Source organism: Apis florea, unplaced genomic scaffold (assembly GCF_048593485.1).
Source record: "Apis florea isolate Af1SG1 unplaced genomic scaffold, ASM4859348v1 contig_3203_pilon, whole genome shotgun sequence".
Taxonomy (NCBI): Eukaryota; Metazoa; Arthropoda; class Insecta; order Hymenoptera; family Apidae; genus Apis; species Apis florea.
Window position 1 is genome coordinate 8338257 of NW_028256723.1, and position 20687 is coordinate 8358943.

At 19.2% G+C, this 20687-nt stretch overlaps 4 protein-coding genes and 1 long non-coding RNA gene across 6 annotated transcripts; 2 read left to right on the forward strand and 3 right to left on the reverse strand.

Annotated features, from left to right (window-relative positions):
• Positions 1-517: 517 nt before the first annotated feature.
• Positions 518-3565, reverse strand: LOC147657257 (ubiquitin-conjugating enzyme E2Q-like protein 1). Its single transcript, XM_086911009.1, has 4 exons — positions 3409-3565; positions 2232-2501; positions 1592-1999; positions 518-1322 (listed from the first exon to the last, which is right to left on the reverse strand). The coding sequence occupies exons 2-4, from the start codon at positions 2478-2480 to the stop codon at positions 1194-1196; spliced, it is 786 nt and encodes a 261-aa protein (XP_086767135.1). The 5' UTR covers positions 2481-2501; positions 3409-3565; the 3' UTR covers positions 518-1193.
• On the forward strand, positions 1823-3830 carry LOC147657258 (uncharacterized). Its single transcript, XR_015292894.1, has 2 exons — positions 1823-2005; positions 2269-3830. It is a non-coding gene; the product is annotated as an uncharacterized LOC147657258 (long non-coding RNA).
• Positions 3831-4863: 1033 nt separating this feature from the next.
• Positions 4864-6570, reverse strand: LOC100868367 (transmembrane protein 231). Of its 2 annotated transcripts, XM_086911008.1 has the most exons (6): positions 6454-6570; positions 6042-6191; positions 5724-5887; positions 5481-5603; positions 5212-5419; positions 4864-5142 (listed from the first exon to the last, which is right to left on the reverse strand). In XM_086911008.1, the coding sequence occupies exons 2-6, from the start codon at positions 6178-6180 to the stop codon at positions 4871-4873; spliced, it is 906 nt and encodes a 301-aa protein (XP_086767134.1). In that variant the 5' UTR covers positions 6181-6191; positions 6454-6570; the 3' UTR covers positions 4864-4870. The 2 variants fall into 2 exon arrangements, with proteins under 2 accessions (XP_086767134.1, XP_086767133.1); XM_086911007.1 differs by having other exon boundaries at positions 6042-6536.
• Positions 6571-6584: 14 nt separating this feature from the next.
• LOC100868569 (centromere protein I) lies at positions 6585-11873 on the forward strand. The gene is made up of 15 exons (XM_012484682.2): positions 6585-6961; positions 7077-7202; positions 7281-7430; positions 7521-7609; positions 7786-7916; positions 7988-8168; positions 8232-8344; positions 8415-8569; positions 8663-8863; positions 9224-9330; positions 9516-9707; positions 9871-9995; positions 10062-10179; positions 10576-10746; positions 10887-11873. The coding sequence occupies exons 1-15, from the start codon at positions 6907-6909 to the stop codon at positions 10953-10955; spliced, it is 1983 nt and encodes a 660-aa protein (XP_012340136.1). The 5' UTR covers positions 6585-6906; the 3' UTR covers positions 10956-11873.
• Positions 11874-15794: 3921 nt separating this feature from the next.
• On the reverse strand, positions 15795-20517 carry Trf2 (TATA box binding protein-related factor 2). Its single transcript, XM_003692383.4, has 5 exons — positions 20388-20517; positions 19042-19338; positions 17780-18030; positions 16867-16961; positions 15795-16723 (listed from the first exon to the last, which is right to left on the reverse strand). The coding sequence occupies exons 2-5, from the start codon at positions 19327-19329 to the stop codon at positions 16446-16448; spliced, it is 912 nt and encodes a 303-aa protein (XP_003692431.2). The 5' UTR covers positions 19330-19338; positions 20388-20517; the 3' UTR covers positions 15795-16445.
• Positions 20518-20687: the final 170 nt, after the last annotated feature.

Consider the following 20687-nt stretch of genomic DNA (forward strand, 5'->3'; position numbering starts at 1 on the left):
TATTAATAAAAAAACGCATATAATAATGAAAAATTTATAAGCAATAAATATTATGATAGACATAACATAATAACATATTAATGTAATAAATTTTTTATTTAATTAATTTTTACTAATTTAACTTACTAAATAAATAATATTATTAATTAATATTTTAAATTAAATAATAAACTATAAACAATATTTTATATTTTTCATTTTTTTATGATCAATAATAAATACAACGTATCAAATAAATAGAACAATATATCAACATACAATCAATGCATTGATTTAATTAGTACAGAATTTTACTTGTATGTATCTGTATATGATGGAATAATCTTAATTTCAATATATTAGAAATTATATTACATTGTTCTATCCTAAATTGGTTGTATAGTAAAAACGAAACTTAAATCTACATTTTTTTTTAATATTAAATATTAATTAAATATTAATCGTCGCAATATAAAAATTTATGCATTTGTATTTGTGGCGTCATAATACTTAATAAATGGAAGTTCAAATAAAGAAATACTGAATTGAAAGACTACATTTTCCTTACTCCGTTTTATAAATACAATTATTATAAATATACATTATTTTATTAAATTTTGTATTTTTTACGTTTATTAAGATTACTTAATTTTATTATTATGTTTATTGTAATTCGTGTAATTTGGCAACGCAAATTCCTCGATTATCGTAATATAAGCTCAATTTATTTATAGCATTAATTCTTATTCTTATATTTTAATAAAATAAAATCAAATTCATAGATGAAAGACATTTTTTCGTAATTTGTTAACAAAAGTATCGAAATACTTTTGAATAACTATATAAGAATTATAAAATATATATCTTTATAATATGATTTTTGTTCATACAAATGTCACGATAGATTTACAATAAATTTCACTCATTATAAACTTGAAAAATAAGATTGATTAACGTTTTTATAAGCGAACTTCATTGTTTCAACCAAGTCAAAAATTCTAAAAATTTCTTAAATATTTTGCTATCGTCCATTATTCCTTTCCCAAATATTGCATTTATAAAGGCATTATTTAATGCTATTATAGTATAATTATATTATTACCGAACGGAAAAAGAATATAATGATACCGACTCGAAAGTCACATTCATAACCTATATATGTATACTTTTTTAAATAACAACGAAGTCTTTTGTTTTTCAAATGATCTGGTAGATCAACCTTCTGCAAGTGGCGGTGTGACCCAACCATATTTCTCATGCGTTTTTACTAAACTTCTGAAAGATTCTTCTGCAGAACGTCTATTAAATTCTTTGTTCGTTTTTGGTTTTCTCGCTACACGACCCTGAAAAATAATTTTAAATAAGTTTTTTTTAATATATCAATTATTTATTAAAAATATTATTATAATATTTATTATTTATTAAAAATTATATGAAGAAATGTATGGAAAAACTGAACATTTGAAATTAGAATGAAAATAATATTACATAGTTTCAAATGGATAAATGTATCAAATGATAGTGGAAATGATAGTGGAAATAAGAGTTCAAAAAATTCGAATAAATAGAAAATTTAAAAATAATATAAAAGAAAATTTCAAAGACATTTCACCTGGCCTTTAACGATGCTAGCTGCAAATTGTGTGATTACAGCTTCAATAGTATATGCACTAGCCCAGCCTCTAGGTGTAAGAAGTTCCATACAAATTGCACCTCCTTCCATTACGAATCCTTTTTCAATTCTTGGTGAAATAACACGCATAAAAGGTGGTGCAAACGGAAAATTCTCAGGAAATACCACGTGAAGAAGTATATAAGGTATATTAAGCTCTCTCATATCAGCAGCCAGTTCACTTTCCGGATCAATCTTGTGTAGTCTCACATGCCATTCGAATAAATTGTCATTTACCAATTCTGCAGTGAAAGTCGATTCCAGTCGATGCTGCATTCTTTGAATCTCGCTAAGTTCCTTCATTAAACGACGTAGACGAACTCTTTTATCCGGCATCGCCATGGTTCCCTAAAAGTAATCATAAAATTATAAAACATAAAATTGTATTTAAAAAAGTTTTTATTTTATCATTATATATTTAAAATTTAAAAAGTAAAGTAAATTTAAAATTTAAATGAAAAATATATTTAAAACTTCTAATTTTGGACAAAATTGTTTTTAATCTTTATTTTTGATATAAGAAATATATTAGATGTTTGGATTTATATTATATTATAAATAACTATATAATATAAAATACCTGCGTAGAATTATTAGTGGTTTTTTTCGATTTGAAGAAACAACTCCCATGATTGGAATTACTAACACCTGGATTATCTGACAATCCACTATCAGTTGGAGTAACTGCATCCGGACGATGCCGACTTAGAAGCCTTCTCGACGGTGAACTCGTCGAACTACTTGCTCCATCTTGTTCCGAAATCTTCTCTGAAGATCGAAAAAATTTTCGGAAAGCAGCCACCACTTTTTCTTTCGATCTTGTAGACATGATTTTTCCAGTATTGACACACTAATTATTCATAAATTTTTAATTAATTTATTATTTTATAATTTATTATTTTTTTACAATTATAATCATGATCAAATAGTTATCTTAATCATTATTTTATAACAACATAAATGATAATTATAATATGAAATGGTAATTATGGCTATTAAAGTAATAGTAATTAAACATTAAAATTCAATTTTTATCATAATTCTTTTCAATTGAAATTGACAAGAGTTTAAAAAATATTTTTATCGCAAAAAATAAATAAAACTCATTTACTAAATATGAAATATATATTTTTTAATTTTAATGAAAAAGATTCGTAATATTCGTAAAATTTGTAAAAATATTAATTATAATAATAATAATAATAATAATAATAATAATATATAATATTAGAATTTTATAATTATTGTTTATTAGAATTATTAGAATATTTATAAAATATTAGAATTTTATATATTGTTTATTATCATATGGCAAAATATAATAATTCATAATTTATAAATTATGATAAAAAATAAATAAACTAATAAATGTTTAATTATTATTGTAAGTTATTAAAATTACTATAATAATATTATAATAAAAATTAATAAATCATTATATTATAATACAAATTCGTTTTCACTTTAGAATCACAATTTATCTATTAACTTAAAAACGACATTGTATATGATTCATTATAATGATTATAAAACCATATTACCTGTCCTTTCTTGAAAAAGAAAAAGAAATTTTTTTTGAAACTGCAAAAATGTATTTCTTGATGAAAGTTCTTAAAATATAATAAAATACAATATGAAAAGCAAAAATATTCGCCATATGAAATAAAAATACGGAAGGTTTGATGCAAGATTCGGTAAACATTGTGGTAACATTCGTAATAATCTCTACTAATAATACTTCTTCATTGCACACTCACCCTGTTCTCTTTTTGCGATCAGGGTTTATTTCTTTCTGACATACTCGATTGTTTGCGAATCATTTTAAATGGCCACTAAAACATTTGTGGTATAAATAATTTACAAAAAAATCGCGTGTCAAGAATACGATGAACGAAGAATGGAACGGAACACGGCGCAGTCTCCACCCTCATTGAACTGGCCGGGCGCGTAGTTCAGAAGGGTTGCTAGTTCCACCAATCACAAGATCCTTTCAAATTTCTTCGAAGCGTTTTTTTATTTATATTCGCGAAAATAAATTTTTTTTTCTGTTTTGTGTACAATTTGATGCGCTTTCTAAAAATCTTGACTAAGATTGACAATAATTTTCGATCATAAATTATCATATCTCTAAGAAATAAACTATGTATTTACAATTAAAATAAAAGCAATTTTTTTCAAATAGTGAAGTTATATATAACTAATAAATTTTAAAAAGATATATAAAATCGATTTAAAAAATTTTATAAAATAATCTTTTATTATATTATTTCACTAATAATAATGGCAAAAAAAATTTACTTATAGTTCAAATTGATAATTAAATTAATCAATTCCTTCTATATCAAGAATAAAAAAATAAAAATTTAGTTATAAAAAATATATATATATAGAAAATTCATTTTGAATAATAAAAAATGTATCTTTTTTTATATAATATATTTTCTATTATATAAAAAAATAATTTATTTAAATAATATTCAAAATAGATATTATGTAACTTAAAATTATTTATATTTGTATATAATTCTAAATATATGCGAATCTTTAAATAACAATTTAGAAAAAGAACAATTGTTAATTTTATCTATATATTAATAAATATAAATATTAAAACTTATGTGAAAACATTTTATCAATTAATCTAAATCTATTAGGAATAACAAAAATAAATGTTATTTACAAGTTTTTGTTATTTAATAAATAAGTTATTAATATAATAAAAAAAAATTGATTTTCCTACACAATTAACGATTATTAAAGATCAACTATAATTATTTATATTTTATAACCATAATATAATAAAAATATCATAAATATTTCTTATTAATTTTTTTTTCTTTCTATTGTAATTATATATAATTATTATTTTTATGAATATTCAAAAATATAGTTTTATATATAAATAAACAATTTAATATTGATCCAATTTATGATATTCCATATTAGTATTTAAATATTATATTACATAGAAATATATTGTAAATTTAATATGTCATAAAAATCGCATAAATTAAAAAACTTATCTAATATAAAATTTAAACAATGTACAATATAACATTAAAAATAATATTGTAAAAATCTAATATTTTAACTTTTAATACTTTTAATATTTTTTACATTAACAATTAAATTAAATAATTATTTACAATTTATGAAAAAAAGTTATAAGTCTAATAAAAAAGAAGATAAAAGAAATAATTTAAATAATTGAATTATTTACTATGCATATTTTTTATTTTTCCATGGTACTATTATATAACAATTCAAATATCGATTTGAAAATAAAAAAATTAAAATATATCTTACTACATAAGTAAAAACAAGAAAACTAGACAAATACTGCACCCATATCCATTTTAATTCTTCCAGAATATTAGGCTGATAATAAATTAAATGTTCTCTATAAATTAATTCTCCTTGAATGACTATTATATTTTCATTTACATTACCTATTTGTTCACTTATATATTTATTATTTATTTTAGCTGTAACTGAAATAAATTTTATTTTTTTATTATATTTTTTAACTACAAAAAATTTTACTAAAAAATGCTACTAACATTTTTTATTAAAATTTTGCATAAGTATTTCATTCAAAGAATAATCAGCAATTTCCAAACTATGATTATATACTTCATATAAGCCTTCACTAGTAAGAAGACCTTTTTGTTGCAATATCAAATCTCCATAAAACTGTATTTTTTGAACTTCTTCATTTAATACATGAGTAAAAAATGCAATAGATTCTATTGTTGCCTCAAACAATTGCTATAACAAATTAATATATTATTAGTTATAAATAATAAAATAAAAATAATCAAATTTTTACCTTTAATTGAAAATTAAAGAAAAGTAAAAGTTTAAGAGACTTTATAGGTTTATTTGTATAAAAATGAGCCTCAAATTTTAAAATATCATTTTTACCATCAATATTTGTATCTATTTCCCGAACCTAAAATCTCAAAAAATTAATATAAAATATATAGAAAAAAAAAACATTAAGTAAACATTAATATAATAATTTGCATTATATAATTTTTACATATACATCATAATAATATAAAGATAAAACCTTTATTAATGTACAATTATCTTCAATTTCATTATCCTTATACATTTTAAAACTTGAACAGACTATAGGATTTGTGTTAAAATCTCTATTTGCTAATAATAAATATTTATAATTAAAAAATACATCAGGTTTTTCCATGAGTACACGATTCTTCAACAAAAAACCTAAAAATTATAATAATTAACTGTGCAACAAAATAGTAAAAATATTATAATTAATAACAACAATCATAATATTTGTAATAATATACACATCAGAATTTGATTGTATAAATCATACTGATATAATTATATAAAAATAAAATATCAAAAAATGTACCTCCTGTGTTATAAATAATAAAAATTGGTGTAATCAATGATAGAATTATGAGTAATAATACAATAAGAAAACTTAAAGAACATATTTTACTTTTATATTTATAATCAATAGAACTCGAAAATATTTCGATGGCAGCCATGATGTGTTGTCCTGACAATGATTAAGAAAATAAATATATATTCACATATCTATATATGTAATAATTTAGAATTTTTAAAAAATAAGATAAATTAAAAAGAAATACAAGGTTTATTAAAATTTTTATCTAAGTAAAATTAAGTTAGCAGTATAAAAAATATAGTATGATGATATATAAAAATAAATTAAAAATACTTAAATTATAATGATAACTATTTTCTAAAATCTACAATATTGATTTTAATAACTTTGAAAGATTAATATTTTAAATAACTTTTTTTAATAGATGCAAAAAATATTAATATTGAATTTCATGCACTCTTCACTAAGTTCCACAATATGTTTATAGAAGTAGATATATATAGAGTGATCGCATGCTACATACATTATCATATATATATATATATATATATATACAATGAAATGAAATTGAATGTAGCAACTATTTTTGTAAATATCTCGATAATTAAGACCAAACGTTACATAGGAAAAAGTTATTTAAAATATTGATTTCTATAATATATATCAAAATCATTAAAATCAGAAGACCTTATTTCCAGTAATATTATTGTAATGTTAATAGGTTATGGCATTTTATTTCACTTATTTTACTAGTTTAAATGTTCTTTTTAAAAGAAGAAATAATTTGATTAGTAAATGCGATAAGAATGATTTAATTAAGGAATAATAAACATAATATATAATAATAATTATACAATATACAAAAATGTCAATTGATGAAGAAAGAAATATTGTAGTTAAATTTTTAAATGTTTTAAAAAGTATGTTACTAATGATACTTATTTTATATTTAATTTTAAAATAATATTTTTAAAACTTTTTCAGTTGTATATATTTTAATAATTATATTTTATTTATTTTCTATTATTTCTTTAGTAAAGAAGAAAGATTATCCTGCATTTGAAGAATCTCTCAGTACATTACAAAATTATGCTGCATCTAAAGGTTTGATGGATGAAGATATTGATTTATTAGTAAATATTATTATAAATACAGATTTAAGTTAGTATATTTCAAATATTGTAAGAACCAAACAATTACATTTTATAAAAAATATAAAGTAAGAAATATATTTAATAGGTGCTACTAAATTGGTATCTTTAGCAAAATGTTTAGTTCCTCAATATAAAATATCTGAACATACAGTTAAATCCATTATTTCTTGGTGTTTATCATCTATAAATAAACTTCCTATTTCTGTATCCATCATTATTATGCAATGGATAATTGGTAATATTATTAATATTAATTTTATTAAAATATAATATATAATAAAATAGATAGAATATTTGAGATTAAAATTAAAATATATGTTTTCAGGTATATTGGATCATCAATTAATAGATAAAAAAGTTATAAATATATATTATGATGTTTTCTTTTATATAATATTAAAAAAAGAAAAATTGGTAAATGTATTTTTTGCCTATATTATTATAATGTATTGCCTATATTATATAATTCATATAAAAAAATTATATCTTTTAAATTTTAGAATTTTTTAATAGAATTTTATATAATTAGAAATTTTGATAATAATTATAATATAATTATATTATTGAATATTTTTTTATTATTATCATAGGAAAGACAGATAGCACGTATTATTTATGTATTGACAAAACCAGAAGATGTAACACGTAGAAATATATCTAGATTATTAACTCTCCATCAAAAATATTCAAGACCACAAAAACATATTATTGTTTTATTATCGTAAGTAATTATAATTTTAAATTTCTTATTTTAAAAATTTAACATTTTAATTTGTTTAAAATTTATTTTAGATTATTTAAATCTTATAAACCTGAATTAGTTCCTGAAAAAATTCAATCTATAAATACAGAAAGTGTATGGAAACCAATACCCGAAGTTTTACGATTAATGTTTCAAGATGCTAAAACTCGTTTAGAAATCCAACAAACACAGGACTTACATCTGGAATGTTTTAATTGGAATACATTTGAAGTAAGTATAATAATTATAGAATTCATTTAAAAATGAAATTTACAGTTTTTTTAATTTTGATAGTCCAAGAAAACAAAGAAAACTGTGACACCTCTATTACCATCTGTAGGATACTTTCAAATTGGTTCTAGTATTTTTAAAGAGAAGAATAAAAAATCTATTTTCGACATTTCTAGGTATAATATAAATAAATTTTATTATTCTAAATGTTTATTGATTTATATTTTTTATACTGAAATATTTCAGCATAGAAGAATTGGGAAAATTACAATTAAGTATAGAATTACCATGTAATGCTATATCTCTTTTAAGTAATACTGCTGGATATCATCTTCTCACATTTAGCAATTTCCAATATCAAAGTAGATTTTCTTATAATCTTTATAACACTTTAATAAGAGGTATATTTTAAATAATATGTATTATATCTATTTTTAAACATTTTTATATCTGTAATATCTTTTTAGAAAAATGTTTAATGTATTTCATTTCAGCATTTATGTTGGAAAATGAAAAATTTTCTATAGAAGAAATTAATAAATTACTTGATATGACTATAGAATTTTCACGATATATGCAACAAGATATACCTGTTGTTAATCATTTTCTTAGTGAATATTTGTATTTTAATACAGGCGAATATCAATCAAAATTACTAATGTTATTACAATGGATGACTTCTCTATCTATCAGTGGTATATTTTTAATAAATATATTCATTAAGGGATTCTATGCAAACTATTATATAATAAAAAATAATATAAATAAAAACATTTTTAAAAATAATTTATAATTGAATATTTATAATTATTATTGTGTGAAAATATATATATTTTTTTAATATTACATATATCTAAAAGAATTATTAATAATCATATTAATTTATAGAAAACATTTTTTTATTTTAAAATAAAATAAATAAAATAAATTTATATTTTAAAGGAATAATATAATTTAAAAAGATCTCATATATTTTCTTAATTTTTTTTTAATGTGTATATAATCCCTTAATGCTTTTATATATAACATGTATTATAAAAATAAAATATTTTTAGATTTACAAGAAAAAATATTAGTACATGTACAAAATATGTTTTACGAATCATCTTTAATGATAAAATGTGAAATCATCAAAACATTAAAAATATTGATAACAAATTTGGTATGTTAAAAAAATTATTTTATTATTTATTTTAATTTTTATAATTTTTTATATCAATCACTCAATTATTTTATATAAATTATTTTTAAAAGTAGATTAATATCAAAGTTAATATTAATAAAAAAAATAATATAATTATTAATAAAATTGTAGAATTAAATCAGTCTTTAAAACATTTTTTATAGTTTATTAGTCAAGGATTTAAAGAATGCTGCCATAAAACACCTGCACCATTTTTAGGACAAGGTGCAATGGATAATTTAGAAGAAGTAATTCCTATTCTTACAAAAATCTCTGAAGAACTTATTGTATCTGGCTTAAATATACATTCATACAATATTTTATTACTTTCAGAAGCATTATCATTTTATGAAGAGGTAGGTAGATATATAGAGTAGGTAAATATATATATATATATATATATAATGAATAAATAATATAAATATAATAATAATAAATTATTATTAATTAAATGGAAACATTATTATATGAGAAATATTAATAATACAATTATCCAATTTTTTTATAAAAAATATTTAGATTTGTATATTGGAAAATCAAAGTACCATATTATTCTTTACATTAGCACCTTCTTCAGTAATTTATGGAGCTTTTGTTACAAAACATCTTGCGATTTTATCAAAAATATGTAAATTGTTATTAAGGTATATATATCTTATTATTTTTTTTATGTTTATAAATAATTTTTTAATTTCAACATTTATTCATAGGTATCGCGATAGAAGTTTGCAATTAAAAACTCCTAAATTACAAAAATTATTCAAGAAAAAAATTTATACAATATCTATTTATGCTCAAGAAATTGTTGAAGCATTATGGTATGATGAGGTATGTAAATATTTTATTTCAGTTATATCAGTTATAAAAAAATATAATTTTAAAATTTTTGTTCAAAAATAATTTAAATTGAAATTGAAATATTTATTATATTTGATTTTTTTGCAAGAAATTTTTTATATTAGTATTATAAATTAAAAGTAAATATTTATTAAATAAAATTGTTTTCATTGATTTAATTTTTAGAAATTTTTGTATTAAAATAATTTATATTGAAAGATTATCGATTAATTATAATCAATAATATAAAAATATAAATATGAATAAAATAAAAATATGAATATGAATATTATATTATATTCAAAATATTTTTCTATGTAAAATCATTATAATTAAAAATAAAAAAGCTGCAAATAATATATTTTTTGATAAATTTATATTTTTCAGCCATTTAAGAATCACAAAAATAAATATTTTCTAAAAGATATTCCAATAGATATGATGGAAGATTTAGAAGATTGCAATATAAATTGCCTTTTAAATATTAGTAATCATTATTCTGTTTTACCTTATAAGTGTACATTGAGCAAAACTGGACTAAATATTAGCACAAAAGAGGTTAGTAATAAAATGTAATTATTGTATATAATTTATGATAAAACTTTCAAAATAATATTAATATATACAATAATTTTTAATATTTAACAATATATCTTAGATGATAAAAAGTTATTTTAAAAACAATAACATTTTTACAGGATGCTATGAGTATAGCTTTACATTACTATCCAACAATAAATGAATTTCTTAGTATATTTCAGAATTAATTAAAATACTAAATATGAATATAAAAATGTTTATAATATTTCTGAAATTTATTTTTTATATTTAAAATATTCTTGAAACATAAAAATATTTTCAATTATAAATAAATTATATTTTTATTTATAAAATTTACATTTATGAAGCCAAGTATATACATGAAATAAGTCAATTTAAATTAATCGTTATGTTTTATTTTTTCATTTACATAAAAATTTTCATTTACAGTTCATTTAACAGTCTTTAATATATATCTGTCTAATAAAAAATTACAGATAAATTATAGTGAATGGTTTGTTTTTATATTTTATAAATTATACAGTTTTTTTATTTTTTTTATATTTTTTGTCTACGTTTATTTTATTTGTCTCATGCATTAATATTTAATATTGCAATAAATTATTCGCGTTTAAATAAATAAAAAATTATTTAATAATAATTATGCAATAAGTTTCTCTTGAGAATTCAATGAGTGTGAACATCTCTTAAATTTAAAATTTATAATATTTATTGAACATATTCTAAATACACATTGCTTCTAGAAAAGGCCATTCATGCAATATTTTTGTATTAAATATATTTTATAGTTACTATACTTTGTGTGTGTTACTATATTATCATTAATACTATTGATAGTATATTAAAAAATTAATAATCATATCATATTGGTACACAAATTATCTTTAAACAAAACAATAAAATAGATTTAAAAAATTTTATACAAAAATAATAATTCAAATTGAAACTGAGTAATATATTTTTTTGCTACAGATTAATTTTTAAAAAATATATATGTACGATTAATATATTTTTTAACAATAACTATCTATATTGCTTAAAAATTCAATGATATTACGTGATGAATGAATAAAAAAAATGTATAATACTAATCATATTGAATTAAATGAAAAATTTACTATATATATTACTGCATATAATATGTGTATTATTCAATTAATATAATATCATATAATACATTTTTCTACATTTTTTTCCCCATTATAAACTGATACAGCTATGTTGTAGTCTGTCATGATTATAATAATAATTTGAATATAGGAAGAAATATTCATATATGTAATGATAACATCAAGAACTTAGAATTTCTATCAATATTATAATATGTTATAAATTATCTCTAGTTTTTAATTAATCATTTGAATCTATAGAATTTTATTTAATATCATAATATTTATATCATCTAAAAATCTTTTACATTAAGCTGCAAATTAACTATTTTTAAAAATCGGTGGAATAACTAGATATGTGCTCATATGTCTAATTATTTATATGCACATTAAATTATAGTTATTAATAAAATAATATGCTAAAAGATTATATTTTGTCAAAATATTTATAAATGTTGTGATTATAAAGTACATAAAAGAATTGACAGAGAATGTTCACCTCTACCAAAATTTTCAATAAATTCTTTTTTTTGTAATAATATACAAAATAATATTTCATTTGCAATTATCATGAAAAATTGTTATATATTTTCATTAATAATAAGCATTTTACTATGAATAGTATAGTTAAATGTAATCAATCTTGAGCAATGTATTCATGTTATCTATACTATTTTAAATTGTAATATGCTTTTATGGACTGTCTTTGGCGTACATATATTCTCAGACTAGAAAATGATAGTATTGGGAGGCCTGGAATGTGAAATTCTATTTAAAAATAATAAACATGGAATTTAGCAGATTTGGTAAAAGTGCACATTTTTAATAATAAAATTTTGTTTTTCTATTGCAGTAATTATAGTAAATTAATTATAGTTAATTTGTTCAAATTAAATAGTACATGCAACATAAGATAATTTTTGAAAATTAAAAATATATAATGATCTCAGAAATAGAAACATTTGTAGCAATTATATCCAATGCTTATGGTGCATGAACTACTTTGAAAACCTAATATTTTATTATAAAGATAATAGATAAATTATTATTATAAATTATTATCAAAGGAATTTATTATAAACATACAATGTTATAGCAATAAACAATAACGATTAATATTTTATTGTCATGAATTTGAAAAAATCATTGAAATAGTTATATTTATTCAAATTAAACTATGAAATAGCATTTATATAATTATAGTCTATGACTGGCAGTCATGCATTCAATTGTAATACACAATGATTTATTTTGAAATTAATTTAAATTAATACTAATAATATCACTGCAGTTCCATGTTGACATTAAGTTCAATTTGAATACAACTTTATCGATAAACTTGTTTTTTCAAATTTCGTTTTTTCAAAATATATACCAAAAAATTCTTTGAAAAAATAAACATAATAATAATAATAATATTAGTAATATATTTTTTTTTACAACATTAAATTGTAAATTTAAAAGAAAATAAAACATTGGCAGTTATAATTAAAAGAAAATATTTAAAGAAATAATTTTGTTTATTTTTAACATTTCAAATAAGATTTACTATTAAAAAAAAAAAAATGATTCCTAATCATAATTATATAGTTTTTATTTTATATAAACAATAAATATTTCTGTACTTCATGCATACAATCATACATTAATAATATTTTAAAAAATAATTCACTGCAATAAATGTTACTTTTAGTGTCAAAAATGCTGTAAAATATAAAAAAAATTCATTATGTGCGTTGTGATAAATTATTTTTCTTTTTTTACATAAATATTGAATTGAAAAAACTATTATATTATTGAATTTTCTTAAATAATTTCTTTAAATTCCAATTTTAAAATTTATGGAACAATGTCAGAAACACACATTTAAATTATTCAATTAAAAAAGAAATATTTTAAATATTGAATAATTATTGAAATATAATTATAAATATTGAATTTCTAAAAAAAATTTTAAATTTATAAGCTGCATTATTATAATTTCATAGATAAGAAAATTTATTTCATGTAAAAAAAATTAAACACAAATTTTATAATCACATTAAAGATGATATTACATTATTTAAGATAAAAAAAATATGAATTTATTTTCACTTACATCGCAAATTTCAATATATATATTTTATATTTCATACTCTTAAAAAAATCATTTAAAATTAGTTAAATATACATGAAGAACTTTAAATAGAAATAAAAAAATTGTATAATTTTTTAACAAAACGGATTTTATGTATTATATTTATAAATGCTAAATGAATGCTTATGACAATTTTATAAATAACTTTTCTTTAAAATTTGAAATCAATAATATTTTGTTTGAAAATGATAATAAATATGAGTATATAGTGTTTTATATATATTTATCATATATTTTTAAATTCTATTAGAAAAAAAAATATTTATATACTTTAAATTTAATAAAATTGAAAATATTAATAATATTAAAAAATATATAGTTCTGACATTATTGCCATTTCTAAAGAAAAAAATTTTATTAATATGATTGCATTTTATGGACAATATAAAATTAATAAGGTGCTTCATTGATGTCATATACATATATTTGATTAAATTTGAGTTCTTATTTTTTGCACCAAATATACTAAGGGCAGTGACTATAGTATTTTTGTAAAAAAAATTTCTTTTGCAGTTTTACAATTATAAATTAAAATGAGTTATAAAAATCAATGAAATTTTGTTTTGTTCAATGTAACAAATAATTTTGTATGGCACGAGGTACAGATTAATTTTTATTATAATATTGCCAATATTCTTTTTCATTCACATATATGTAATGAAAAGGTATCATTAAAAATGCGCGTATATAATTAATAACAAATATAAAATAGGCGTTTTGTAATATTCGAAGAATATGCAATTAATTGCATATTGGTATATTTAGCATATCATAATTTGATTTATGTACACTATATCTTATTTTAAGTTTAGCTAATATTTTTAAATAATTGAAAAGTAGTTAGAAAAAGTTTCTGTTAGTCTTAAAATACAATATTTATAAAATTTTGTATTTTATATATTCATAATTTTTATTATCAAACAAAATTCAAAAATAGCTTTATGTCAGTCAAGCATCTCGTATTTAAAGTATTTATATTGAATGAAACAAATAATATCATTTATTATTCTTCAAACTACGATATACAACATAGACTAATTCAGATTAACTAGCAAATGATAATCATAATACATAATTCAAATGCACTTATCGTCATGAGGATACTGCAAGTGATAAATAAATAAATGAGTAAAAATCTTTTACATATTGATAATTAGTATTAGAAATTAAAAATATATATTATCCTATTTTTTAAATTTTTAAGCAATCGTCAACAAATAAAATAAATCACTTCATTGATATTACGATTTATGCTTCATTTTTTATATTTTGAAATAACAAAAACGAGAAATTTAACTGACAATTTATATTAAACTAAAATTCAATTTTGAAACTAATCTGTACAATGATATAAATAGTGAAGCCAAATATTAAAACATCTGCAATCAAAGCCTATGTAATTAACAGCTAAAGATAATTATTTTAAATAGTATTCTTTATTATTACTATCAAAAACAGTCATTTAAAAGAAAAGCAAATAAATGATAAATATAAAATTTTTTTCAATATTTCATTTTTTAACTTGTTCAACAAAAAATAAGTTTTTTTTTAAATGAAATAAAATTAAATAAATTTTTTTGTTATTTACTATAAAAAAATCATTTAAAAATATCTTCGTGTCTATTATAATATGTAATGCGAAAGTTAATTGTAATAATTAAACAAAATTTTTAGTTTTTTAGATATCCTTGATCACTTTACCTCAAATTTTGAACATCTATCTTTGGCACAGTATGTTAATTAAGCGAAAATAGATTATATCTATAAGTAGAAAGAAATGAAACAAAAGACAGCAAAAATATGCATACACGCTTTTCATCACTATCAAAATTTTTCAGTACATAATCTATTATTACATAATGAGAAACTTAAACGCGAATCGTGCTACTATTTAAATTATAAAGGAGTATGGTTACACAAATAAGTCCTTTTTAAAATTGTTATTACTTAAATATAATAAATTCTATTAAAAAGAAATGAAAAAAAAAAAAAGATGAAAAACGTTGAACTTGAACTCGAAATGTTGAGATGTTGTTTGCTAAACACAATGAATATGCGTACATTTCTATGCCTAACATTTATATGTACATAGATACATGCATGTATAGATATATATGTGATTTATATATATATCTATATATATATGAACGAATCTATGTACGTATACATATCATTAATGAAAGTAAATTATGATGATATTGTTTTGATAATGAAATTCAGTTCAATTGATTCAATATTAGTATAACCATGATTAAAGCACTTGTATGTGCATATTTGTCTCTAACACTTGCACATTGTCTTTTCACTATTGAATGCTTCACTTCACTCTTTACAATAACACTTTTATACACAAAGCAGTATGTATCTATTTCTTTTTTCTTTTTTTCTTAAAAAAGAAAATATGAGTATAACAGTTTCACAATTAACAAAAGAGCAACAAAATAAATAGCTCAGTCCCAACTGGCATCACTCTCACCCTCATCTTCTTCTTCTTCTTCTTCTTCTTCTTCTTCTTCTTCTTCTTCTTCTTCTTCTTCATCAGAAAACATAGTATCATATATATAATCTGGATCATGTAGGAACTCATCACGACTTCTTTTACTTAGCCCCATTCTACGCTTTTTCGTTGTTAAGGCAAGTTCATCTTCTGCTGTTCTTTCCTTACGAAATTCATAGACTAGTGGGTAGATATATTCAATTGCAGCTTGAACAGCAGCAACATTGGGAGCTACAATAAACAAAGCAATTCAAATCGAAAACAAAAAACAAAATATATATATATATATATATATATATATGAATATAATATCTTCATAATTATAATTATTAAAATATAATTAATATAAATTGTAATTCAATAGTAATACAAACCTGTTACAGTAACACTCCCAGTAGAAAATATTTTCAATGTAGCTTTTGGTTCTTTTAATTTATATGTAACACCAGGATGAAGTTCTGGTTCATAACTAAAGAAAATAAATATTATATAAATATTTTTAAATAAAAATGATATATAATATTTTATATATATATATTTATTTATTTTATATATAAATATATATACAGAATGTGCTAAAAATATTAAAATATCCGTAAATTGGAGGTTCCTGAAGTAATTTCAAATAATATTTTCCTTTATACATCTTAGTTACATCTTTACGAATTATTAACAAAAAATATTGCCTAATTATAGAATATATAGCTAGTCAAACCATAACAATAGTATTATCTACATGCCTCCGACCGAATACAAACAAGTCTAAGCAATATATAGTAAGCATTTCTAATCATAGAATATGAGATGTAATATATAAATAATGAATATATAAAAAATTAATATAAATATTTTTTTATTTTATTATTTTTATTAAAAAATTATATCGAATTATACCATGAAAAAAAGTATAATACTCAACTTTTTTCGACATATGTTGTTTGAATTTATTCGTATTCGGTCGTAGCTAACGCTACTGTGGCGACTTGATTAGGTTATGTGCTCTATAATTGGCCAATGTTTTTTGTTAATAATTTGTTAATAAAATCATAATGAAAATCTTTGTGAAGAAAAATATTGCTTGAAATTACTTCAGATATTTTTAATTTATGGATGTTCCAACATTTTTAGGATATTCTATATATTTATAAATAATTTTTAACATCTATCTATATGTATCTAAATAATATATATAATTATTATATTATATATATAATTATAATTATTATATTATATATTTTTAAATATATTTTTATAAATAAATAAAAAAGAGATTATAAGTATACTCACTCTGCATTTTCTTTATGACATGATGAAAATGATGTTATTTTGATTGCAAATGGCATGCAACATGTACCCAATACATTGACTACTCTATAATTATTAAATCGTACTTTAAATCCAAGCTTCTGAAGCGAACGAGCAAAACGGCGAGCTGCAATTTTTGCTTGAACTTCACTTGTTGCACCAGTACATGTTACTTTACCAGAAGACCATATAGAAGCAGTAGTATAAGGTCTTCTTAATTTCATAGTTATCATCTATAACATACATACATATTTTAAAAATATTGTTTACAAATATAATTCAATGTTTATTAAAAAAATTCTTTGTTTAATTATAAAAATTCATATATATTTAAAATGCAAAATAAATATATCAAATTTAAAATTGAATTAAAGGATTATTGATTAATTTTTTATAACATTTGAAAAACTATAAAATGAAAAGAATTTGTACTTTTAAATATTTTGTTATGAATAGAAAAATTAATATAAATATAATAAATATATTGATTATTATATTGTTTATTATAGATATTCATATGTTTCTTTTTATAAGTTCAATAATGATAAAAAGTATTTATAAATAATAATGTTTGTAATAAAGCTAAAGATAATCTAATTTTTGAAGCAATTAAAAATTGAAAATGAAAATAATAAATTTCTTTGAAATTAAACTTAACTAACTTAATTTCATATTGGAAAAAAAATTAAAAAATTCATATTGGATATATTATGATTTATATTTTTTTTTATATTTTTAATATAAAATTCCAAATTCATTTGTACTAAATTTCTCATAAGCAAAGAAAATAATAAGCATTAAATATTAATTAATATTTTTGATATGATTAATATGTTTACATAATATGTTTACATAATATAAATAATATATTAATTTATAATAATTGTAAATATTATATCTGTAATATTAATACATTGTGACGCAATACAATTATTTTTTCAGCATATGTAACTTTTGAATAACAGATTTGAATCATGCTAAATCTTTTCATTATAAACAATTGTTATAATTATTATACTTCAGATATTATATGAAATATTTTCAAAACAAAAAATAATTATATAAATATGACAAAATCTAAATATCAGAATATATATACACATATATATATTTTGAATCATTTTGAATCATTTGATCTGTCTTTGAATTACTAAAAAAACAGCAATTATATATTATACATGTACACATAATTGAAATATATTATATTATAATTTATTACAAACAAAAAACAAATTAAAACATACCCCATTTTCTCTTCTATATTCCACATTAGATCCATTTAATGCAATTTCTCGTAAATTTAAATGACATCTAACACTAAAACTGCAAACTACGTTATTAATAACAATATCCAATTCACGAGGTTCCTGTTCATGAGACTCCATGTAAGGTTGAATCTGTCCATCAAATATCCTTTCATCTTTTTCTTCTTTACATATATCAGTATCATTCAAATTCTTTACATCTTCTACATGATTTATTGATGTGTTTGTTAAAGGTTTCATGCCATTCTTTTGAATAGCAGTTGCCATAATATATACCTAAAAAAATGATAATAATTTTTCTATTATTATTTATATATGATTTAACAAAAAATATGTAAAATATTTATCAATAAAACTAAATAATATCCAATATAAAATATCATTTTATTATATAGCTTTTAAAGTTATAAAAGATCTTTATTTTTTATGAAAATTAATATTATTTAATATAATATAAAATAAATTATTTATTTTTTTAATAAATTATTTATATTATTAAACAATCATTGATTATATAGATAATGATGAATATAACAATAAATATTAATAATAAATATTTAATTAATTTTATTATTAAACATTTTATTTAACAATTCTGTCATAAATATTATATAAATCAATTTGTACTTTAATTTCAAATTTGGATTATATCTGCTTTTTCTAATTTTTTAAATTTTAAATTTATATTTTTTAATTTTTAGTAATTTTTTATTTATATTATTTGCTCAAATTATGTAAAAATTTTGAGAAATTAAACAAAAACAATAGCTGAAAAATAAATTATTTCTTACAAAAATAATTTTATAATATAAAATAATGCTTTAAATCACCTTATATAAAGATTAAAATAATTAATAATAATATTTTATATATATATAATATAATATATAATATCATTTAAAATTATCATTGATGAAAATTATCATCTTATATGAATAATATATGATAAATATATATTTATATTTTTTAAAAAATATATAAAAAAATTAAATTAAAAAAAATGATAAGTTTTTAAAAAAAATTAACTTAAAATTTTATGAAATAATTTTAAAGTTATTATGATTAAAACATCGTAGAAATTTAAAAAGATTTAAAGGATATGATGTTCGTAGAAATGCTTAAATATCTACAGAAAATTTTAGAAAAGTATATTTCGAATATGCTAAAAAATATTCGAATGGTTTTCTCCGATGTTAGACAAAATGACAGTAAGAAAAGATGAAAAGCTCAATTACTATTTCTTATAGCATTAAATGACCATTATATTAAATGAGAAGGTTAAAATTTTGAACAACAACGACAATCATGATAAAAATCATACTCACGTGTAACTATGTTAGATGCTTCAGTTACTTTTTAATTAAAGATAACTTCTTTGTTGACAATTACTAGGAGAATCCAAAGTTAGCTCAATAATCACTGCCATTGTTTTCGGCCATCTTCACTAGACTAGCTACAGATCAAAGTCACGGACGCGGCAATGATATATAAAAGGGAATACACATCATTAAAATATGAACATATAATTTTCCTAATATATTTTTAGCAAACTTTTGATTTTATTACATTTTACATAAATATAATTCTTGCTCAATATATTATTTAAATAAATATAATTAATTTTT